The following is a 24575-nucleotide window of genomic DNA, read 5'->3' as shown; positions in this document are numbered from 1 at the left end:
TAATTTCAGTGGGTCTACTCTAAGTAGAACTTAATTGGCTACAACTCTTTGTCTGGTGCTGAAATAATGATAAGGTCGACATCTGGCGGACCTCCGGGGAGAGCATTTCGTAAAAGGAGGTTGCTACAGAGAAGACCCATTTGGTTATCACCACCCTCCAGATTTCCCTTGGAGGTCGTATGCATAGGAGGGCCTGAGATAATCATCTCAGGGTCCAAGAAGGTACATATGGGGAAAAGCAGTTCTTTAGGTATAGTGGCCCTGAGCCATTTAAAAGTCAAAATCAGCACTCTGAATTGGATCTGGACAAAAATTGGCAGCCAGTACAGTTGGGCCATTATATGTTCATGCTGCCTTGTTCCAGTTAATAATCTAGCTGTCTACCCTTATTTCACCTCCCCTTACCAGCAGTTCTATCATCTGCACCCAGTTTTTTCACTTATCTGTTCCAATTTTTACCACCTTCTCTGCTATTACACTAGGCTATAACACTTAATGTTTGCCATTCCTCTTTCACTGGCAGTCAAGGCTGGTTCGCAACCAGATCCCTTATTTTATATGGACCAACCGGCGTGATGTCATTGACTGCCGCTTCCTGCGTAAAGATCAGATGATGAATCACTATGCCAGGGCAGGCACCTTCACCACCAAGGTGGGCAGAGTTCTGTACCTTAAATATCTGGGCCATACTAGTAGAGTATGCATGGCATTATGAGTTGGGGAAATGAATCTGGATCCAGTTGGCTGCAGGATCTGAGCAGCACAACTTGTTTATTTGTGCTGTAGTGACTTAGGAAATTCAACTGCTGCAAAGGTATCCCTTCTTTCTCAGGTAGGGCTGTGTCTTAACCTACGAAACCTGCCATGGTTTGACCAGGCTGATGCTGATACATTTTTTCCACGCTGTTACCGCCTTGGAGCTGCAGATGAAAAACATGCCTTTATTGGTGAGAACTACTCACAATTCTCTCATTTGGTGAGGCGGGGTAGGGTTGGGAGAAGGAAACTCCTTGACTCCAGAGCACGATGGGATCCTTGCTCTCCCTGCCCTCAAGGTGAGAAATGACATTTCAGAGTAAAGGACCACCATGTTTTTCATGTTGTCAAGGGTCTGTTAACATCAACTCCAGGAAATGAAGTTTTAGACCCTTCGGAGGCCCACTGAATTGTTTGCAAGGCACTGAGGGTAAAGTTGCTTGCCTCCATAGGAACTTTGATGCCCCATCTACATCTACTGTAGTCCCCAGTGAGGTATCCAGTGCAATGTCTGCTACATCTTCTTGGGATCAGTTTCAATTGATGCAGCCTGATGATGTGGACAAGTGCTTGTGACAATGCGGCCAGCAACTTGTGCTCTCGACCCTTGCACTTCTTGGGTTATTAAAGATTGCTGAGTGGATCTAGGGCATGGTCAACATGTCTTTGCGAGAGGGAGTGATCCTAGCTGCCCAGAGAGAGGTAGTGATCCGAACACTTCTGAAAAAGCCCACCCTGGACCCATTGGTTTGTGACAACTACCACCAGGATGCAAATACTCCCTTTTAGGGAAAGTGATCAAGAGGGTTGTCATGCAGCAGTTGCAAGTACTCTTGGATGAAACAGATTATCTTGAGCCATTCCAGTCTGGGTTCAGGCGTGGTTATGGGACTGAATTGACCTTGGTCACCCTGATGGATGACCTTTATCAAGAGGACAGGGGGAGTGCGACCCTGTTATTCTTACTTGATATTTTGGTGGCTTTTGATACCATTGACCATGGTATCCTTCTGGGCCAACTTGATGAGATGGTTATTGGCGGCACTGTTTTACAGTGGTTCCAATCCTATCTCCAGGGTTGTTTTCAGAGAATAGCATTGGGTGATTGTCTTTTTGCCCCCTGGCAGTTGTGCTGTAGGGTGCCGCCGGGTGCTATCTTATCCCCAATACTGTTTAACATTTATATGAAGCCCTTGGGAGTGGTCATCAGGAGATTTGGGGTGAGGTGTCAGCAGTATGCTGACACCCAGCTGTGTTTCCCTGTAACTTCTGAATCGGAAGAGGCCATGCAAGCCCTGGACCAGTGCCTGGACTCAGTGGTGGGGTCGATGAGAGCCAGTAAACTGAGTCTGAATCCTAGCAAGATGGAGGCACTGTGGGTTGGTGATCCCCGAGTCCAGATAATTGGTCAATTGCCTGCTTTGGATGGGGCTGTACTCTCTCTGAAAGAGTAGGTTCATAGTCTGAGGGTGCTCCTAGATCCATCTTTTTCGCTAGAGGCCCAGATGACCTCAGTGGCTAGGAGTGCCTTTTACTAGCTTTGGCTGGTAAGACAGCTACAGCCATTTCTGGACTGGGACAGCCTGACCACTGTTGTCCATGCACTGGTAACCTCCAGGCTGGATTACTGTAATGCACTCTATATGAGGCTACCCTTGAGGTTGGTCCAGAAGCTGCAACTGATGCAAAATGTGGTGGCGGGACTGCTCCCTGGGAAAGGGTATCACCAACATGTCACCCTGCTGCTGAAAGAATTGCACTAGCGGCCCATTAGCTACAGTGCCAAGTTCAAGGTTGTGGTTTTGGTGTACAAAGCCCTATGCAGCTTGGGACCAGGATACCCGAAAGATCGTCTTACCCCTTATATACCCAGTTGATCACTGTGCTGTGCAGGTGAGGGCCTCTTGCATATACCATCTTATCAGGAGGCCCGTTCTGCACAACATAGGAAGCAGATATTTGGTGTTGTGGCACCAAAATTCCCTTCCCTTAAATATTAGACAGGCGCCATCTCTGTTATCTTTTCAGTGCCTACTGAAGACCTTCCTCAAGAAGCCTTTTAAGTAGAGACCTTATCCCAGTCTGTGTCTGTGCTGGAATTACTTTTTAAGATGTTTTTAAAGATGTATTTAAGATGTTTTGTTTTAATATGTTTTAAAGTCCTTTGTTTTTAGGATGTTTTAAAGTGCTTTTAGTGTTTTGTTTGCCACTCTGCTCCTTCTGGAAGGGCTGGATATAAATTTAATTAATAAATAAAATAAATGTCCAGCGCATTGGGTTGTATTCAACCTGGGCTAAGCCAATAGTTCTGTCAGCACAAGGATATCACAAGGAACATTTACTCCAACTTCTTCCCCCTGCACACCCCCTAAATCTGTTCCAGGGTTTCCCCTAATCCTTAGCAGATTTGGGCACTGTGCAGGGTACATAGGCAGTGGGAGGAGTGAGGGAAATCTCTGTGTGCTTTGTTGTTATGTGCCTCCAAGTCGACTGTGACTTATGGCAACCCTATGAATCAGCGACCTCCAAGAGCATCTGTCTTGAACCACCCTGTTCAGATCTTGTAAGTTCAGGTCTGTGGCTTCCTTTATGGAATCAATCCATCTCTTGTTTGGCCTTCCTGTTTTTCTACTCCCTTCTGTTTTCCCCAGCACTATTCTCTTTTCTAATGAATCATGTCTTCTCATTATGGGTCCAGAGTATGATAACCTCAGTTTCATCATTTTAGCTTCTAGTGATAGTTCTGGTTTAATTTGTTCTAACTACCAATTATTTGTTTTTTTCGCAGTCCATGGTATGCGCAAAGCTCTTCTCCAACACCACATTTCAAATGAGTTGATTTTTCTCTTACCTGCTTTTTTCACTGTCCAACTTTCACATCCATACATAGAGATCGGGAATACCATGGTCTGAATGATCCTGACTTTGGCGTTCAGTGATATATCTTTGCATTTGAGGACCTTTTCTAGTTCTCTCACAGCTGCCCTTGCCAGTCCTAGCCTTCTTCTGATTTCTTGACTATTGTCTCCGTTTTGGTTAATGACTGTGCCGAGGTATTGATAATCCTTGACAAGTTCAGTGTCCTCATTGTCAACTGTAACATTACATAAATCTTCTGTTGTCATTACTTTAGTCTTTTTGACATTCAGCTGTAGTCCTGCTTTTGTGCTTTCCTCTTTAACTTTCATCACCATTCGTTTCAAATCATTACTGATTTCTGCTAGTAGTATGGTATCGTCTGCATATCTTAAATTATTTATATTTCTCCCTCCAATTTTCACACCTCCTTCATCTTGGTTCAATCCTGCTTTCCGTATGGTATGTTCTGCGTATAGATTAAATAAATAGGGTGAAAAAATACAACCCTGTATCATACCCTTTCCGATAGGGAACCAGTCAGCTTCTCCATATTCTGTCCTTACAGTAGCCCCTTTGTGCAGAGTATAGGTTGCGCATCAGGACAATCAGATGCTGTGGCACCCCCATTTCTTTTAAAGCATTCCATAGTTTTTTCATGATCTACACAGTCAAAGGCTTTGCTGTACTCTATAAAGCACAGGGTGATTTTCTTCTGAAATTCCTTGCTCCGTTCCATTATCCAACGTATCTTTGTGATGTGATCTCTGGTGCTTATTTGATCTTTATATGTTTCTGGGATGTTATTTAAATTGTATTTTGGGATTATGATTGCTTTGTTGGTCTTCTTTAGCTTTACTCTGATTTTTGATACGACCAGTTCATGATCTGTACCACAGTCTGTTCCTGGTCTTGTTTTCACAGAAAGTATGGAACTTTTCCATCTTCTGCTACCAATTATATAATCAATTTGATACCACCCATACTTGATGATTTGAACTACCAGTCTGTTCCTTGGGGAATGATTCTCTGCTTGATCTGATTTATCTAACTTGTTCTTTCAAGAGCCTAATAAAGTCAAGAAATGAAGTGTTTGATCCTCCTGTTGAGTTCTTTAGGCATTAATAACGAAAACATCAGAGGGACTAATTTTGGTTTCGTAAGCAGTAAGGAAATATTAGAGACTAATCAATATTACAGTTCTGCACAGGAGCCCTAAAGCAATGGAGTATCTCACCGCCAGAAGCAGAACTGGATGGATGATATTTCTTTCTAGCAAGAAATGGCTGAGATACCCTTTGTATAGTTACAGGCACAAATAAATCTTTTTCACATTGATTTCCCCCCCTAATTGCTTTCCTGTGTACTAGACCTCAGTTTCCATCCTATCTAGGGACTCAAGGCAGAGAGCAATAGTTTAAAATTGATGAAATTCCCAATTAAAATATTATATTCAAGTTAGCGTGCATTAAGTTGTTGTTGGCATATGGGGCACTTTTCAGAATGGCATAAGAAAAGAAAATCTTTCCCATGGGGTTTACCATCTAAATTTTGACAGGGCAGGAAACTAAGGGGAGAGGAAGGAAGTCTGGAAAGGAGAATACTTACTACCACAATGTGGAATATTGCCACGGGGAAACAGCAACCATGCCACTAGCAGAAACTGTGACTAGAGCTTGGATGGGCATTTCCCCAGAATATTGCCTTCTTGTTTGGCCTACTGTCTCATGGGTAAGATTATTCCTTGTGAGAGAGCCATCATTATTATGCAGCATAATCTTGTGAAAAAAGATGTGTGCTTCAGCATAGTGCTAATTATGTCCAATATAAAATAATTACCCACCCTGAGCCCTTGGGATGGGGTGAGACAGAAATTGAAACAAATGCAATGTATGTAAGTGCATGGATGTAAAGAGAAGATAATAGTCACAGACCAGAGAATTTTGCATTCTCCCTCACTTTCATGGTAGAGGATTTCCAGCTCACTGCAGCCAGAAGCCTTCTCAAAGTGGTGGTGAAACGATACTGGAACAAGCCCCCCACCATGACAACAATGGATGATGATCAGAATGACCTCCCAAATGGCCAGGAGTCTCCAGGTAAGTGGTGGGAGCTATGTGCTTAAAAAGAAAGCCCACTAGGATTTCACTACTGCTGTCTCCAGCTAGCATCTATAGAAGGGCTGGATGGCTGGATATGCAGGGAGAAGAAATCATGTTAAACTGCCTTTCTCTTTATGTTTTTGCTAATGTCATCAGCTGCTGAGAGACTTCTAATTGTCACTGGATGCCTGGAGCATAGACACAGTTTGAAGAGGATGAAATAAAGGAGTGGCTTCTATGCACTACTTCCAAAAGTGTAGTCAGTGGCTCTTTCTCCAAGATACTTTCCATAGCTGAGGCAGAGTGATTACCTTTGCCTCTATGGTTGAGCTAGCCTTGTTCATATGGAAGAGAGAACAGAGTAGAAACGTAATGAGGATTCTGTCTAATTATCATTGTACATGCATATTAGAAACGAACTGAAGCAACAGCTGCTTTGAGCCTTTCATGTGAAAATGCCATACGAAGAAGTGCTTGTGAGCCTCCTCTTTCTCTTGAAATGAACTCCTACCAGGGCTCACCAATCTTTTAAAGCCTATGGACACTTCTGATTTTTTGCGTGAGTGCTATGGGTGCTACCCCCTCACTGGTCAGTTCTCTCTCCCTTCCCCTGGATCACCCTTCTCAGAGAGAGATCGAGAGATCACATGTACACACAGGTCACTTTCCCAAGGAATCTGGGTAAAAGTCAGATCTAGTAGAATTAATCTAAGCCTTGAAACGCACATAGAGCTGAAAATGGAAGCAGGAAACAGCGCCACCCTTCCAGCTTCCTCCTTCAGCTCTATGTACTTTCAAGGGAGAAAAAGGTAAACTTATGACCAAGGGGGCAGTGAATGGGGGGACTGAAATGCTTTGCAGGTCAGGGGAAGACTTCAAGGGTGCCACATATGCAATCCCTAGTCCATAGATACTTGTACCACAACAGATGTGTTAGTCTCTTAAGGTTCCATGTGTCTTCGTGTTTTTTTTGCTATGTTAGACAAAAATGGCTACAGCTCTGGAATTCTTTTGCTTTTTGTGTTGTGTATAAATGCTGTTTTCCATAACAATAAATTATGTTTATGCAACAGAGAATTCAGAAGAGATATCTAATGTACATCCCAGCCCATGCAGCACTGGCAGTCCGTTTACGCTGTTTGAGGAAGCAACCTAGGTCTACATTTGTGACACATGTGTGTACACATGTTGCTTTGATTTAAAAGGTGGCACTGGTTATAGTGCCTCACGCAGTCCCTCTCCATGTGCCCAGAATCATTGGCTCAACAATCTTTCATTTTCAGAAGCTAAACAGTGCACCAGCCGGAAGAAAGGGGCCCAACTCTCATCCCAGATAATTGAGAACGCGATACATGCCTGCGAGGAGCACTTGAGCAGCTTAAGGCATCAGGACATTGACAGAGAATCCGGATCTCCTTTGCTAATGACAAAGGCACACTGGGAAGATTTTCTAAATGGCTACTACCAAGTAGCCCAGTAAGTATAGGAGTTCTTGGAATACCATGCAGCAAAACCATTTATTTTTGAAAACCAGAAGGCTCTAATTCCAAAATTGGAACATTATGCAAATTGGCCAAACTAGCATACATTTGCATAGGGTGGAATCAAGCTAGTCTTTTTGTCATGCAACGGAACTTCACTTTCCTCTCCTTCCCTCCTACAGCCCCCAAACTACCAAAACAGATTTTGAGGATGTGCAGAGGGCTGAGGGGGAAGGGAGAGAGAAAGAGGAAAGTGAAGTAATGCTGCACAAGTGGAAGTTCTGGTCACGCCTGGACAGCACTAGATGCCACCCATAGCATGTATGTACTTGTTTTAGTTTAGCAATATTTGTAGCAGAGTAATTTTAGGAAAGAAGGTTTGGTACTTATAGAAGAGTTGGGGTTAGGATACTGGTTTTGTAGCTTGTTCCTGACAAAGCACACCCGAGGCAGGACTGAACCACAAACTTTGTGTCATTATCTTCTCTGCAGCCCCTGCCCTTCTCCTTCCTCCATCTTCCTCCTTGCTCTCTTCCTGCCCTTTCCCCTTCTGAGCATCCTTGGGAATTGTGGTCATATGGTCATGAGGGCAGCCTACATAAACTCTGAAGGGACAATCTTCTCACACAAACAAGGGAATACACTGCACCTTTCAGGATTACAGCAACTGGGTATGTAGAGAAAGAGAAAGGACCGACTGGGGAACATGGGGGAATTATTGAGATTTGTACTGTGTGAAGAAATTCTGGTCCATGACTACTAGAAATCCTTACCAGATCAGATTTGATTTCATTTAGCAGAAATTTCCTGCACACTTTCAGCCTTCCATTTCCCTCACATTTTGGGAGCCAGAAACATTGCTCTGTTTTCAGTCACTTGTCAGGAATCAGGAGTTTGAGAAATGCCCATGCAAAAATCACTTGAAAAATGTAGGCTATGTGAATTAAGCAATTTTATGCTTTTATTACAGCTTGTCTTTTTTACTTCCTCTAAAAATTTGGAATATTGTTTTGATCTCTCAATCTCTCCCTCTCCCTCTCTGTGCTTTGTTTTCAATCATCATGATTTGGAGAAAAGAAGTCTTGGGATTATTTGTGAAAAATTGAGGGGAAATGAGTGTTGAACTATGAGGGCCCTAGCAATGGAAACCATGGAGAGAGGAAGAGACTGTGACTGGATATGAAAATCTTGTCCACCTGAAACTTTCTCTCAGATGCTCTTTAGTATCCAAGACTTTGTGGTTGAAATTGTTCACATATCCTAAGTCATAGTGGGAACCTATGATGGTACAATAGAACTTCCTCTCTTCCTTCATCCTTCCCCAAATCTTCTCCAGAGCATGGGGGGAATCCCCAGAACAGATTGGGGGGGGTGCAAAGAGAGGAGAGGAAGTTCCATTGTGCAGCCAGAAGTCCTTGCGCTGACAAGAACTACTTTGTTGGATACTGTCCATCATCTATGACCATTGGCCATACTGGCTGGGGCTGATGGGAGCTGGCATTCAACAACATCAGGAGGGCCACAATTTCCATATTCCAGACTTAAGTTTTTTTCCCCTCTGCAACTACAAGGGATGTAAATTTGTTCCTTGTGAATTCAAAATTCATTTGAGTTCCTATTCTGATATTTGCTGCCTGGTCATAATCATGCCAAATTCTAGGCAGCATTCTGCTCTTCCCTCCACCCAACTCCTCCCAAAAGCTGTGGTTGAGCCTGATGAACAGCTTGTGGCTGCAGTAGTATGATGATAGCAGAAGGATGGTGGGGCCATTGCTTTTAAGTGTTTGTGATTGCAGCGAGGGGACACAGATGGTGCAGACAGGTGCCCATGTCGAGCGGTGTGAAGATGTCCTGCACCGACTGGCAAAGGTTGTTCCCCAGCTGGACATGGAAGGTGACAGGAGCATATGGATTGTAAAGCCAGGAGCCAAGTCCCGGGGCAGAGGTAAGAGATGTGGCATTGCACACAGAGAGGGGTTGATTATCCAAAAGAGGGCTCAAGTTAAAGTCTGAACAATGGAGACAGCAGAGGGCTTGTTCATGTGAGGCTTCTTCCTGAGGCACCTGGTTGGCCACTGTGAGAACAGGATGCTGGACTAGATGGGCCACTGGCCTGATCCAGCAGGCTCTTCTTATGTTCTGAGCAGCAACATCCTAACCCCGTCCCTACTGTGCCTTTAATGGGCTTTAAAAATAAATAAATCCCTGCTTGGGTACTAAGGCACTGTACATAACTGGTACAGTCCTCACCCAGTGGGCTTAGAGAACATCTGAAGAGTGTATGTGCTGTTTTGGCATCCAGCAGGTGAAGTATGAGGAGGGCATCAGCCTGCACTGGTCCTCTCTGAGTTCACACAATCAATAGAGATGTTGAAGGCTTACTGAGCAGCCCACATGACTTGCTTACCCCCAAGTGAACACAGTGTCCTAGTGGGTAGGTGAGGGTTGCTCAGGATTAATCCACAACTATGAACGAGCCTTACAGGATGATAGTTGAGGGCTTTTTTCCCCTTCTTCCCTCCAAATCCTTTTCCTTTTGTGTCATGTCTTTTACATTGTGAGCCTAAGGGCAGAGAACATAAGATGAACTTGCTGAATCAGGCCAGTGGCTTGTCCAGTCCAGAATCCTGTTCTCACAGTGACCAACCATTATTATGAGAAACCCACAAGTAGCCTGCAAAGAATCATTTGTTAGCTACTCCAGGAGTCTTTTCCCCCCTGAAGAGTAGGATAAAAATGTGTTTATTATTATTATATTGTTATTATTATATTGTTATTGTTTTTATATCTTGCCTTTGCTCCAAGGAACTCAAGGTGGTGTACGTAGTTCTCTCCCTCTTCCATTTTATCTTTACAGCAATCCTGTGAGGTAGGTTAGGCTGAGAGGCAGTGATTGGCCCAAGGTCACCCAGTGAGCTTTATGGCCTAGTGGGGGTTTAAGCCCTGGTCTCCCAGGTCATAGTCCAACACTAACCACTTCACAGCTCCTGATGCTGATGTTATATGGCTGCCACTCTCATAAGCATAGCTATTGCATGGAGGAGGATGCTACACATCCTGTCCATTGAGTGGAGGCTAGAATAGAATCAGAATCATAGAATAGTAGAGTGGGAAGGGGCCTATAAGGCCATCAAGTCCAACCCCCTGCTCAATGCAGGCTGGTCACCAATGACTCTAAACGTGTACTCTGCTGCCCTTAAGAGGGGAATGTGTCTCTTGCCATCTGTGATGCATTGGTTCTGGAAAGGGATCTGTATCCAGTAGACTTTGCAGAAAGGATGTCTGAGCATTTAGCTTTGCTCTCAGTTGGTCTAATAACAAGAATGTGGGGATGGAAAAGTTGTGTGGCTGTCATGACCACAAGTGAGCCTTTCCTAACAGGCATCATGTGCATGGACCGCTTGGAGGAAATTGTGAAGCTAGTGGATTGCGATCCCATGATCGTCAAGGATGGCAAGTGGGTGGTACAGAAATACATTGAGACACCCCTGCTCATATTTGGCACCAAGTTTGATCTGCGCCAGTGGTTTCTGGTGACTGACTGGAACCCACTTACCATCTGGTTCTACCGGCATAGCTACATCCGCTTCTCTACACAGCCCTTTTCTCTACACAACCTGGACACGTGAGTTTTCCATTGCTTATCTCCCCTGCAGCTAGGTCCAGCTTTCTATTCCATGTGTGTGTGAGACAGACCAAAAAAGAAATGGGCTGCTTTGTGAAGACTTCATTCTGTTCAGTCCATTCCCTCTTGAATAGCCTTGTTGATATCCCATCAGGGCTGTAGCTCAGTGGTAAAGCACCTGCTTTGCATGCTGAAGGTCCAGGGTTCAGTCCTTAGAATCTTCAGGTAGGGCCGGGAGAGATGCCTGCTTGAAACCCTGGTGAGCCACTGCCAGCCAGTGTTGATAGTACTGAGCTAGGTAGACCAGTGATCTGACTCCGTATAAGGTAGCTGTCTATGTTCCTGTCATGACAGTTCCCTAGCAAGGGTGCTTGTGACTTTTCAGAGATCACCAGGCTGGCCTATGATGTCTTTTGGGAAGGACTGTAGCTCACTGATGGAGCACATGAAGGTTTGCATGCAGAAGGCCCCTGTAGGGCTGGAAGAGGTTGCTGTCTAACCCCAGAGAAACACTGCCAGCCATTGTGGACAAGCCTGTGCTAGACGGACCAATGGCCTGACTCAGTATAAGGCAGCTTCCTATGTTCACTTACATCATCATTACAATTATTATTCCAGAGTAAATAGTTTGTAAACGTCAGCTTTGACAATTTAAGCTAATTGTAAACCTGAAATTGAAAACTTTGGAAGTCTGCTGCCAGAATGGAAAAGTTTATATATTCCTATTCATTCTTTCTCTATTCTCTATTCAGTCTCTCTTTGTGAACCACTTTGTGAGGGCAGTGTGACCTAACAGGCAGTTTATTGCATTAAATTATATAAACCAGAGCCCTCATATAGACAAGCATTGCTCTATAACATTGCAAAGCAGCTTGACCCAGATAACATTTTGTCAGCTTTGTCACTGGGGAAGACATGTGGCAGCAGCAGAGCATAATAGATGAACAGAATATCTTGGAGAACCCTAAGAGAGGGTGGCTGGGGATGGAGAAGAGATGGGGGGAAATGAAAAAAGCAGTAGTGCGGGTGGGTGATGGACATCGGTTTAGCATGAGCACGAAAAAGGAGCTGGGAGCCTGGGTGTGGTTGCAGGGATAAGGAGAGGGACTGTGAGGAACTTTTAAGCATATTTTGGGGAGGAATGGAAATATGATTTGTTCAGAGAGCACTGAGGGTGCTGTGGGTCTGGAGTAGAGAGAAGTGATGTTTCTGGGGAAGGAAGGATGTAGAGCAACTCACAGCAATCATGTTTTGTCATTAGCTGGTGCCTGGCATGGGATAGGTGCCCAAGAGGTACCGTGGTTACCTCATTGGTAAGCCAACTGGGGGTGTCTTGGGCTGCTGTGGGCCTCAACTGTTCTTTGCATTGCCATATGCAGGGAAGAAATGCCCTTGATCACCATGGATGGGGAGAATTTTAGAATGGGGAGCAGCTCAATGGTAGAGCATTTGCTTTGCATGCAGAAGGTACCAGGTTCAGTTCTCAGCATCTCCCGGTAGGGCTGGGAAAGCCTCCTGTCTGAAATCTTCAACAACTGCTGCACTATTTTCTGTGTAGACCCCACTGAGCTAGATGGTCTGACTCTGTATAAGGCAGCTTCCTCACTTCCTCTTGTGGCTTAGCAGGGATGAACCTGTATCTCCCATGTCCAAATCCTGTATTGTTATCCACTGCATCTGACCATCTCTTGCATACTGATCCCATCCTCTTCTCCAACCCAGCTCCATCCACCTCTGCAATAACTCCATCCAGAAGCACTATGAGAACTCACTGAATCGCCACTCTGAGCTTCCCCCTGACAACATGTGGTCATCTGAGCAGTTCCAGATCCACCTGCGGCAGATGGGGGCACCTGAGGCGTGGTCAAAGGTGATTGTGCCTGGCATGAAGGCAGCGATCATTCACGCCATGCAAACCTCACAAGACTTGGTGGAGTTCCGCAAAAACAGCTTTGAGCTCTACGGCGCAGACTTTCTCTTTGGAGAAAACTACCAGCCGTGGTTGATTGAGATCAATGCTAGCCCCACTATGGCAGCCTCCACTGCCGTCACCACCCGACTTTGTGCCAGCGTACAAGAAGACACCCTACGTGTGGTCATTGACCGCAAGTATGATCGCAACTGCAACACAGGAAACTTTGAGCTCATCTACAAGCAGGTTAGTTAGTGCACAGGTCCCGTGTGTCTTTGTCTTAACCTCACAGATTGGGATTAGCTGCCCTTGTGGAGCTGCTTGGATGAGGCGTCTTCCCAGTCTGCCTTATTTGCCTTGTGCTCGCTCTGCCTCCCTTACTTTGGGTTCTTGCTTTGCAACTCTTGGGTAGCCTTGGATATAGATGGCTCATCCTTTCTGCACTGAATGTTGCAGACCAATTAGATGTCTGAGCAGCCAAGCAACAAGAGCATTGGATGGTCATCAGAAGGCTGAGAAAGCTCAGTTAGAGCTATCTTCAATGCTTCAGGGACTGGGACAGGACCTCAGTAAAGCAGGTAGAAGTGCCTCCTCTGCAGGGTGTACCTTGATTGGTTTGGGAGGCAGCACCATATGCAGACTTTTTATTTTTATTAAGATACATTTTGATGACTGAATTCATTAATGTAACAAATATAAAATTTTACATTTCCCCACATTCAAAGTGTTATTCAAAAGCACGGATACCTGGGGTATTTTTACACTAAGTGTTTGTTGTGAAATTACCACTCTTTGTTCACTCACCTTTTACCGGGTATCTACATAACATCCTCATCATATCATGGTGTTTCCATGCTCTTTCCACCTTTTTCAAATTGCTGATCTGACATACTTTTTAAAAAGTGCAAATTGACAGCCTATACTGTTTTTAAAATACTTAATGTAATCACACACTAAAAAGCATTCTAGCACAAATCTATGAACTTATTTTAAAGAACTGATTGGATTTCCACACCCACTAGTGTTGACAGAACATAGCAGGATGCACACACACTCACAAAAGTGCTATGCTCCCGCTCCTCCAAGTATGGGAAGTGACATGCAGTTTACAGTGTAAGAGCAACAAATGTGTAGTTCAAGTCTGGATGCTGCCTTGCAGTTTGATCCGCATAGGCCTAGCTTGGTCAGTCAAAAGCTGAGGCCTATGAGAGCTGAGGCTGTTCGTCACCATCCTTTTTACTTTCTTTCTTGTATTTTTACTAGGGTGACACACATGAAGCAAGCTATAGCCTCTCAACATTCTCACTTCCCCAGAATGTCTCTAGGCCCCACCATTTCCTCAGCATTTTGGGGAAAAGAAAACAGTGGATAGCTACACCTGCCATCCTTGTAAAAATGTAATACAAAAGAGAGGAAGGGACCCCTGAGCGTTGCCTGGCTGGTGGAGGGAGGTTGCATACTACATAGTGGGGGGCGGGGGGTAGAAGGCAGCTTGCCCAGGCTCCCCTCAAGCTTGGTGCTGGAACTCAATCTTCAATGTGTCCTTGGAAGTCTCTTGATTAGGAGATGTTGCTCTGGACGCATCTCATAGAGAACTGCAATGGATGACCTCCTCTGGTCCATTCCAGCATGGTTCTGCATCAGGTGGGATATCATTCTATCCCTCTGATGCAGAGACATTCCAGAATTATCTGCTCTCAGAGGAGGCTGATGGGGAGAAGGATGTGAGTCATGCAGTATTGGAGGACTCTGAATGATTCAGTTTTTTGCAAGCACCCTAGCAATTATCTCAAAATATGCTGCAGTGTGTAAGTGCACACGGTTTCAGAACAGCTTCTCAAAACCACCTCTGCATCAGAGGTTGATGCATCTGGGGGCCATTTTTACTTGATGAAACTGTATCCTTGAAGCCTGGTCTCAGGGAGCAGCAACCTTGTGGCAGCTTTGCGAGCCAAGAGTCATGGGAATCTACTGCCCTGTCCCAATGACCTGAGGTGCACTTGGCAGTTCTCATCTTGCTTCCATTTCCCCCCACAGGCAGCTGTGGAAATCCCACAGTATGTTGGCACTAGCCTTGTAGTAGAAGGGTCCACTGTCAAGAAGCCTCGGCCTGCATTCCAAAGAAGCCCTGTTCCTGGTGATAACAGGAACAGCTGTAGCCAGCAGCAGCCCAAGGCCTTGAAGCTGACCTACCGACGCAGTAACCATGATACCCCTCGACCACCTACCCCATGCTGGGCATCCGCATACAGCAAGGCAACAGAGCCAGCAGCTCCTGGAAAGGAGAACAAAGCCAGGGAGAAGACTCCCTCCAGCAAGATCCTTTCTTCAATGTCTGTGAGGTTCAAGCTGCCCAGCAAGCTCAAACCGGACCCTCGTAACAGGAGGATCCTGATGGCACACAGCATGGCTACCACCACTGTTATCCCAGGGGACAAGTTGTCACACCCGGCTCAGCTCTGTGGCAAATCCAGCTCTCAGAATCTGGACCCTGGCCCACAGGAGTCCACCCTGCATCATGCCAAGGTCTCCAAGCCTACCAGTGTGATGGTTCAGGTGCCCAGCAAAGCAACCCCAGTGGCAGGTAGGGAGCTGTGTCTGAAGGTGCAAATGCAGGAAGTGCTTTCTTTCTCTCTCTCTCATGACCTGCCAGTCTCCTGCACTCACCTTTCTTCCTCTTACCCTGTGAGACCCAGGGTGCAACAGCGCTTGCGGAGCTTAGGGCAGTCCTTCATGCGTAGCATGCCTGTGCCCCCAACTCCTCCATCCCCTCCGGGCATGGATTTAGCTTCAGCTGCAGAGCTCAATGCCATTAGAGCATCTATGATCAGAAGGCGGCGGCAGAGGGACAGGAACTGCCGGTGACCCAGGCGCAGCCCTGGCTTTGGGCTTGTTGCTGCAGGCAGGAATCATGCTATAGGGTCTGGGCAACACTTAATATGGGGCTATGTGGAGGGGGAATCATGTTGCTGGGAGCTGGACACTCCATCCCAATAAAGGACTTTGAAGGAAAGCTGGCCACAGTGCGTGATGGCAGAGGGAGCAGCAGGTCAGGGTGGATGGGGCAGGATATAGGATGACCGATTGTGTGTGTGTGTGTGTATTTACATAATAACAAAGTTAGAAAAAACTAAATGAAAAATAGAATATCCTGTTCTTCCCTCTCCCTAATGACCAATGGTCTTTGATGTTTGTGTGAGGGCAGAATGAAGACTCAGTTTGTGGGTCATTAGGGAGGTGGGTGGAGCCCAGGGATTTAAGGGAGGTAGAAACCACAGAGAGAGAGAGAATAAAGACCATGGTATGAAGAGCTTTGATCCTAAGGACACATGGGGGGCAGGGGAGGTTCTGAACTGGAATGCAAACAGATCTTCACAAGTAAAATTCATTTAGGCTAATTTGCCTTCTGTGAAATTGATGTTTTGTGGCTGGCCACACCCATCATGGCAGCCATTTTGTGAATGGACATGCTCCCCCGGCAGCCATTTTGTGAATGGACATGTTCCCCCGGCAGCCATTTTATGACTTTCTCAATATTCCACATGTGCCCATTTGTGGTGATGTAGTGATTGCAAGCAGGAATACTTCCAATATCACTGGAACCAGAGGGCTGAATCTCAGGCAGAGTAAATTACACGACTCAAAAGGTCAGAAGCTATAAGCTGATGAAGCAGGAATAGATTTCATATTGAAGAGAGAAAGCTACAAGCATGGTGAATTCAGGCAGGAGGGTCAAAAGTCAAGGCTAGTATATTGGTCCCTAGGTAGGTTGCCTAAGCGATGGCTAAACAAGCAAGGTCCAATAGCCATGTTTTATATAGAGAGAAGGAACACACCAAAGTTAAGTTTAGCCCATTACAATTGGATTATAGATCTCTGATATCGAGGCTCAGTCAGAAAACCATTGAGACTGTGGTGAGACAAGCAAGTGAGAGAGAGCACTCAGCATTGCTGTGTCTGCAATCAGATAGTTCAAGACCATGAACAGGTGGCTGGTCCTAGACTAAGGTAGGGAGAGAGCTTTATTCAGCGGAATGGTATAATGATCTGCAAGAAAAGCTTAGTAGTATGACGAGGAGGGATGAACCTGGGTAGATTTTTATACTGGGGATGGTTTGGGGAAATCTTTCACTGCATAAGGCTGAAGTTAGATGACATTGAGGTGGGGGGTCTTATTATTTGTGGACAAGAGTGTTGCCAGGTACTTAAAAGTAGGGTCGCAGGGCCCTGATGCATATTTTAAAGTGTTATGGAGTGGGTGAAAAAAACAGAGACTAACAGATATACTTAACAGTAAAAAATTAAACATGGGTTCCTTATTGTATGTTGGCAATTAAAAAGTGGTCTCCATTTCTGAAAAAAATAATGTTCTAACCAAAGAGCCAGGAGAAGGGGATTCTCCTCAGCTCATTTAGGAAGGCGAGGTGCATGCTAGCTATGCTGGGCCCTGTGTTTGGGGCTTGATGGTACTTTGCTCGGTATTCATCGAGATCCACCACGGGCCATCTGCGATGCAGCAGGCTGCAAGATGTCCAGGTGCCATTTCTTCTTGTTTCTGTTTGGTGGCTCTGAGTTTTGCTTCTTTAGCCTTTTAAGAGCCTTTCTATGTACAATGAGCAGGGAGCCTGTGGCCCTTCGTATGCTGCAAGACCAGAACTTCCACAATCTTTTGTTATGCTGGCTGAGGCTGACAGGAGTTGGAGCCCAACAACATCTAGAGGTCTGCAAGATCCTCATCCTTGCTGTATGGCCCACACCACATACCACCATCCTCTTGAATCAGAACCTGGTTATCCATCTTCCCTGCTTTAACTTACTTGTTTTGTCTGCTGCTATGATTTTTTTCATCACAGTAGCATGGACCAAACCAGGTGAATAACTGGCATGGAGTTGACTCAAGGTCTTTTGCCAGGGCTGTGTGCTTGTGTACAAGATTTTATTCTGCCCCTTAAATAAATTGACATTCTGCACCAGAATAACCCAACTTGCACCATCTGCTTATTTTTTAAAATTGTTATTCTGCTCCTGCTAGTCATGCAGAGGGTCAAAGTCCTTTGCCACTGGGCATCCTCCTTGGTGCCTACTCCACTTTTTATATTCTGTCAGGTACTGCTCCCACACAATTTCAGACTACTTTTGCAGGCTTGAGGTCTAGAAAGTTGAGTTCCCTCCCTCCCCTCCAAAAAGAAAATCCAAATATGCTGAATTCTGCACCCAGTAATAAATACCTTATGTTCCCCTTTTCTGTATGAAAACAATGAGCAATGAAATTGCATAAGAACATGAACCTGCTGGATCAGGCCAATGGCCCAACTAGTCCAGCATCTTGTTCTCACTGTGGCCAATCAGATCCCAAGGATCAGCCTACAAGCAGTACCGGAGCAGAAGAGCACTTTCCCCTCCTGTGGTTTCCAGTAACTTGTATTCAGATACCTACTGCTTCTGGCCATGGAAGGACAGCATAGCCATCAGGGCTAGTAGCCTCTGATAGCCTTATCCTCCATGTATTTGGTTAATCCTCTTTTAAAGCCATCCAAGTTGGTGGCCATCACTGCCTCCTGTGGAAGCAAATTCCATAGTTTAACTACACCGCATGAAGCGCTACTTTTGTCTGTCCTGAATCTGCCAACATTCGGCTTCATTGGATGTCCATGAGTTCTAGTGTTATGAGGGAGAAAAACTTTCTTCTATCCACTTTTTCCATGCCTTGCATAATTATCATGTCACCTCTTGTCTTCTCTAAACTAAAAAGCCCCAAATGCTGCCATCTTTCCTCACATGAGAGTTGCTCCATCTCCTTGGTCATTTTGGTTGCCCTGTCCTGAACCTTTTACAATGCTACAATAATCTTTTTTGAGGTGAGGCAACCAGAACTACACAGTGTTCCAAATGTGGCCCCACCATAGATTTGTATAATGGCATTATGATATCAGCAGTTTTATTTTCAGTTCCTTTCCTAATGTTCCCTAGACAGTCTCCTGCTACTAATGTATTTAAAGATTTTTTGTTGGTGGTGGTCTTTTTGTTTTTAGCAATGTGCTCCTCAAATTCTTTTGTAGCACCCTTTATTGTCTGCTTGCCTCTTTTGCCGAAGTTTGTGTTCCTTTTTGTTCTTCTTATTTGGACAAGACTTCCATTTTTTCGAAGGAGGTTTTCTTGTTGCCAATAGAGTTTTTGACTCTGCGTGTTAACCACACTGGCATCCTTTTGGTCTTGGTGGTACCTTTCCTGATCTGCAGTATACATGCCAGTTGAGCTTCTAATATTGTGTTTTTACACAACTCCCAAGCTTTTTGGAGTGATTTGAGCCTCTTAACTTTGCCTTTCAACTTCCTTTTTACTAATCTCATTTTTGGAAAGTTTGACTTTTAAAGTCAAATGTGACTGTCTTGGATATTGGGGGGGGGATTTGGTCATTTACATGTATGTTTAATTTAATGGCACTAGGTCTATGCTTCCAGTGGGTTCAACAGCTGCCACTTAATATTAAGCTGCCACTTAATATTAAGTCTAAGGTCGCTACACCTCTGGTTGGTTCCAAGATGAAAATGTCGACCCAGTGTGCGGCAGCTGTGAAAAAGGCAAATTCCATGCTAGCGATAATTAGGAAAGGTATTGAAAATAAAACAGCCGATATCATAATGCCGTTGTATAAATCTATGGTGCGGCCGCATTTGGAATACTGTGTACAGTTCTGGTCGCCTCATCTCAAAAAGGATATTATAGAGTTGGAAAAGGTTCAGAAGAGGGCAACCAGAATGATCAAGGGGATGGAGCGACTCCCTTACGAGGAAAGGTTGCAGCATTTGGGGCTTTTTAGTTTAGAGAAAAGGCGGGTCAGAGGAGACATGATAGAAATGTATAAAATTATGCATGGCATTGAGAAAGTGGATAGAGAAAAGTTCTTCTCCCTCTCTCATAATACTAGAACTCGTGGACATTCAAAGAAGCTGAATGTTGGAAGATTCAGGACAGACAAAAGGAAGGACTTCTTTACTCAGCGCATAGTTAAACTATGGAATTTGCTCCCACAAGATGCAGTAATGGCCACCAGCTTGGATGGCTTTAAAAGAAGATTAGACAAATTCATGGAGGACAGGGCTATCAATGGCTACTAGCCATGATGGCTGTGCTCTGCCACCCTAGTCAGAGGCAGCATGCTTCTGAAAACCAGTTGCTGGAAGCCTCAGGAGGGGAGAGTGTTCTTGCACTCAGGTCCTGCTTGCGGGCTTCCCCCAGGCACCTGGTTGGCCACTGTGAGAACAGGATGCTGGACTAGATGGGCCACTGGCCTGATCCAGCAGGCTCTTCTTATGTTCTTAAGACCAACTGTTCTAAGGTACAATCATTTAGGGTTTCTAGAAATTTTCCCTCTTTTTCATGACTGGAACACATATGTAGTCAGTCTGTGTGAGTTGAAGTTAGCCATTACATTCCTCTTTTGGATGCTTCCATGATTTGTCTTTATCTCAAGATTGTAAGGATAGCAGGAATAGAGCTACCAGTACTTTGTGATTTGGGGCAGTGAGAGGTGATGAGCTAGGGAAAGGAAAGAAAGCCCTGCATCTTCCCAGTAGAGAGATGATGGGTGCACAGATGTCCATTTAGCTCCATTTACTTGAGGTGTTCCTAGGCCCAGTTGGAAGTTGGAGAGCTGTGGCCAGGAACTTCAGCTGTTTGCAGGGCCACAGAGCAGGGATGGGGAACCTGTGGCCCACCAGATGTTGTTGGACTCCAACTCTCATCAGCCCCACCCACCATAACTAATAATCAGAGATGGGTACTATGGGCCAACAATATTAGGAGGGCCACAGGTTCCCCATTCCTGTCATAAAGCATGCAGTTGTGCCTCAAATATAGACTTCTAAAAGCCACAAAAAGTTTCTAGGCAGTATGGTGACACAGGAAAGTCTAAAAAATACATGGACAGCAGCTGTTAAAACCTCACATTTGGGTGGCATTGGGCAATAATAATGGAGTGGTGGTACTTCACAGATCCTCACTCTGGTCTTTGGTCCTAATGCATCAGCACACCAACTGCCCTTCTCCAAAACTTTATGGGTGCAGAACCACCCATTTGCATGAACAAGTTCCACAGTATATACCAAATATTTCTTTAAAGACAGAAGCAGAATGTAGGAATAAACCACTCGCTAGCAAATTCAGGTGAGCAAGCTAAGTGGGACTATAAGGCATTTCATTAACATAGTGTTCCTCATGGTTATGGATGCTTTTTAATGTGAAAACTAGTTTTTAAAGCTGCCCCTTTTAAGTTGCTTATCACAATATCCTGCTAAATTTTCCCATCAGTGTAGCCCTACTGAGCATTCATCATCCTTCTGTATTTACAGTCATGGGGGGGCATACTGGCAAGCCCACCCCCACCTTTATAGGCCCTTCAGCAATCCATGGAGGGCTATAAATACAGGGACTGTGGTACACTGGAAAAGGTGTGGCTTACCACTGGGCCTTTGCCCTTTCTTAAATAACACATTATTTAAAGAATACATTAGGCTTGTGCCTCAGGACACAATTGTAGGTATGCCACTTTTCTTTAAAATATTCTTTGCCTTTAACACTTGTGCAAAAGGCTGAATTCAACAGGTGAAACTTGTCCTGTCACTGAATCTTCATTCCAAGGGGATCACCTATGTCTTTAACAGTTTCATGACAGCTAGAATCCAACAATGTGTGCTTGAAGAACTACTTACATAGCACTAGAGCAATCAAAGTGCTTCCCGTACTTTCATCCTATATGCTAACAGCAAATTCATTCTTCATATGCACAAGAGAGAGGTATTGACAGGCTCAGGGGACATTAAGGTTTGCTGATATAGAAAAAAATACTTTAGAGTGAAAAATCCTAACAGGGAGGGGCAGAACAGCTCAATGAGGACTGAACATACTCAGTGGCCAAACAATGCTGACTTTTGCAGGGAGGGATGGAAAACTAGGGCCAAGGAAAATTTAATAGAGTATCCTGGAAAAGGACAATGGCATGCTAGCTGGAATCCTGAATAGAAGCACTCCACGCTGCAACATTTTGTTTCAGGTCCCACTTGTTACCTCAATAAGCTTTACAACAGCCCTGTAAGGTCAGACTGCAGATGTGGAGCTGAGGCTTGGAGAACAGCAGCTTTCCTAAGATGCCTGGGAATGGTGATTTTGTGGCTGAGATGAGGCCGCAACTCAGGGCCGCTCAGCTCATCCTCCTAAGTCATTACATTACACCACCTCTGAGATACAATGACGGAAAAGCTGCAGTTGAGTTTCAACTGCTAAAAAAGTGCCCACGTTATATCACTGTGGGGCCTCTCAACCCAACCCTACCCTACAGTAAGCTTTGCTCAGCTGTTTTCACCTTCCACTCTTGTCCTATAGGAAGCAGACTCGTCTCCTCCACAGCTCTTTACAAAATGATTGCTTCCTTTCATTGTTTATATATTAACACTATTTCTCATAGCAGCCTTAAGGTATTTTATCCTGCCATTTTACTTGGGGGATTCCTGCTCCCTTGACCATAGAACCCATGGGCTGAGATGAGTGTGTCTTTCAGTCTACAGGTTTTCAGTCAGGCGTTTGTCTGCTGTGGTGGGCCTTTCCAGTGGTGGTGTGTATGGTATGTTGCACTGTTTCCCCCCACCCCTCGCTGAAGGGACTGTTGCTTCTTGAACTTTGGCTTTGTAGCCTGTGAGTAGCTGTGGGTTATGGTGCAGTGAGTTTTGGATGGGAGTGACAGCCTACCATCATCTCATTTCCCCCTTCCCCTTGCAAACTGGTGCTGACCCACGGCTTTTCTCGTTTTGGAGACTGCTGTGTCTTTTTGTTTTTGCTTTCTGCAAATGGCTAAAGCAGCTGGCCCTGTGTCTAAGGGGCATTTTGCTTTTTTAGAACTTTGCAGGGTCTCATCATTAAGCCCATGTGCTGTATTATTGGTTCCTCCCCAGGCCCGGCTGCATTCCACAAGCTCCCCTGCCTCTTCTGCAAAGATGAAAAGGCTGTGGCAAGTTGGCAAGTGCTGCGCTGCTGTTCCAGAGCTGGGCCTTTACTTCCTAGAGCTCCCAAATTCTACTACAGCAAGGCAGTCATCTCATGCCAGGCTCAGGTATTCACCAAGTTCCTCTCTGCTCGTGGGACAGCACTCCTGCCCCAAGAAGCTTTAATGACCAACCCTGCATGTAGAATTGCCCCTCTCTGCCTGCCTCCTTCTGCATCTCCACCTATGGGGACTGTCTAAAGCTGCTTTCTACTATTAACACATCTTGCAGCTTCAAGCAGGAGCTGAGATGTCACCATGCTCCCTTTGGACATGCTGCCTTCTCCCAGTCCAGTAACCATTGATCCTTCCCTCACTCATATGTCTAGGATGAGCAGCAGCAGCAGCTGCCACCTCTGGTACCAGCTTTTGAAAACCAGAAGCCTGTATTGCCTCGCGTAGGGGGAAAAGACTATGAAACCACCTGGAATAATTCCACCATGGTAGAGGACTCTGTGTCTTCAGTCTGATAAAAATGGAAGAGGAGCTCCAGTGGAGTTGCACTTAGAAATACACTCTAGTTTTGAGCTCTTAGAAGACTTCTAGTGGATCACATGATGCCTGAATCAGTTGCCTAAATTCTGAAGATGACTGGGGCTCTTCAACTTCCCTGCACCTGCCTGTGGAAGTAGATTTCTGCTATGGTATTCCCATCATGTGGTTAGATAAACTTTAGGAAGATTTCAAACCCTCAGCATGAAAAACCAAGCACCCTTTGAGACACCTTCCTCCACACCCAAGAAGAGAAGAGACTAAAAGCCATGGAAAAAGAAGACCAAAGCTGCTGAGAGTGAGAGACCTGTTGCTCATAGAGAGCACCCTGGTCAAAGCAGGGGAGGAGGGCATTGACAGTTTTTTATCTAGCAGGGGCAATACAAATTGCTCTCTTGCTGTAAACATACAAACATGCAGACCCACACACACACACCCTTCCAGGAAGATAACATATGGTTCCATTGTTCTATCTCACATGCTAAAACAAAGAACCATGATTGTGACCCTCTGCCTTTGTCAATCCTTAACCCAGGGATCAGCAACTGGTGTGTTCAGAGCTCAGTTGGGCTCCCTTAATCAAGACCAGTTACCAGCACCCACTGCTGCCAACTCACAAGCAAGAGTATATGAGCAGAGGGATTGGCGGGTCTGGCTATGGGGCATGCTGGCAATCCATTTTGGGGAAGTGGGGACAGTCTGGTACTTTTTATTGCCTCAAAATAGCTTTCCAGTAAAAAACTAATTGCTAGCCAGGGACTTAAACATGAATTGCAACCTGGCCAGTTTATAACTAACCAGCCTGTAAATCTAGTATAATTGCTCTGACAGTGAGAAATAGTGTTAAAATAAGTGGAGGAAAAATAAGAGAAATCTTAGTTTTAATACCATTGTAGAAGTTTGCTAAGAACAGATGCCTGGTCATTTTTTTAAAATGTAAAGATATGTATGTATGGGGAAATAGTGATCTAGGGCAGCCTTTCCCAACCTTTGGGCCCCCAGAAGTTGTTGGACTATAACAGCCATCAGGCCCAGCCAGCATGGCCAATGGTCAGGGATGATGGGAATTGTAGTCCAGCAAATTCTGGAGACCAGCAGGTTGAGAAAGGCTGACTAGAGGACAGAATTCTACAGACCCCATTCTTTAAAGAAGTATTATTCTTGAAGTAGGTTTCAGGTAGGATTGCCACTCTTTTCCCCCTTGCAGTGCTCCTGTGACCTTAACAGCTGGCAGGCAATCAGATTCAGCAGATGATACATTTTTCATCACTAGGGGTGGTATCTAGATACATCCAATAGCACAAGCATTTCCACT

At 45.1% G+C, this 24575-nt stretch overlaps 1 protein-coding gene across 1 annotated transcript in view; it reads left to right on the top strand.

Annotated features, from left to right (window-relative positions):
- The window catches only part of TTLL3 (tubulin tyrosine ligase like 3), a 53611-nt gene extending 29036 nt beyond the window's left edge, over nucleotides 1-24575 (top strand). The window contains exons 10-19 of the mRNA XM_061613435.1: nucleotides 524-652; nucleotides 833-947; nucleotides 5583-5711; nucleotides 6998-7190; nucleotides 8992-9140; nucleotides 10577-10820; nucleotides 12543-12978; nucleotides 14770-15316; nucleotides 22680-22837; nucleotides 23098-24575. Of these exons, the coding sequence (XP_061469419.1) occupies nucleotides 524-652; nucleotides 833-947; nucleotides 5583-5711; nucleotides 6998-7190; nucleotides 8992-9140; nucleotides 10577-10820; nucleotides 12543-12978; nucleotides 14770-15316; nucleotides 22680-22837; nucleotides 23098-23238 (2241 nt within the window). The 3' untranslated portion in view covers nucleotides 23239-24575. The remainder of the gene's footprint in view (nucleotides 1-523; nucleotides 653-832; nucleotides 948-5582; nucleotides 5712-6997; nucleotides 7191-8991; nucleotides 9141-10576; nucleotides 10821-12542; nucleotides 12979-14769; nucleotides 15317-22679; nucleotides 22838-23097) is intronic.

The sequence above is a fragment of the Rhineura floridana genome, chromosome 3, assembly GCF_030035675.1.
Source record: "Rhineura floridana isolate rRhiFlo1 chromosome 3, rRhiFlo1.hap2, whole genome shotgun sequence".
NCBI classification, from domain to species: domain Eukaryota; kingdom Metazoa; phylum Chordata; class Lepidosauria; order Squamata; family Rhineuridae; genus Rhineura; species Rhineura floridana.
The sequence above is the reverse complement of the archived record's forward strand: the minus strand, read 5'-3'. Positions and strand labels throughout refer to the sequence as shown.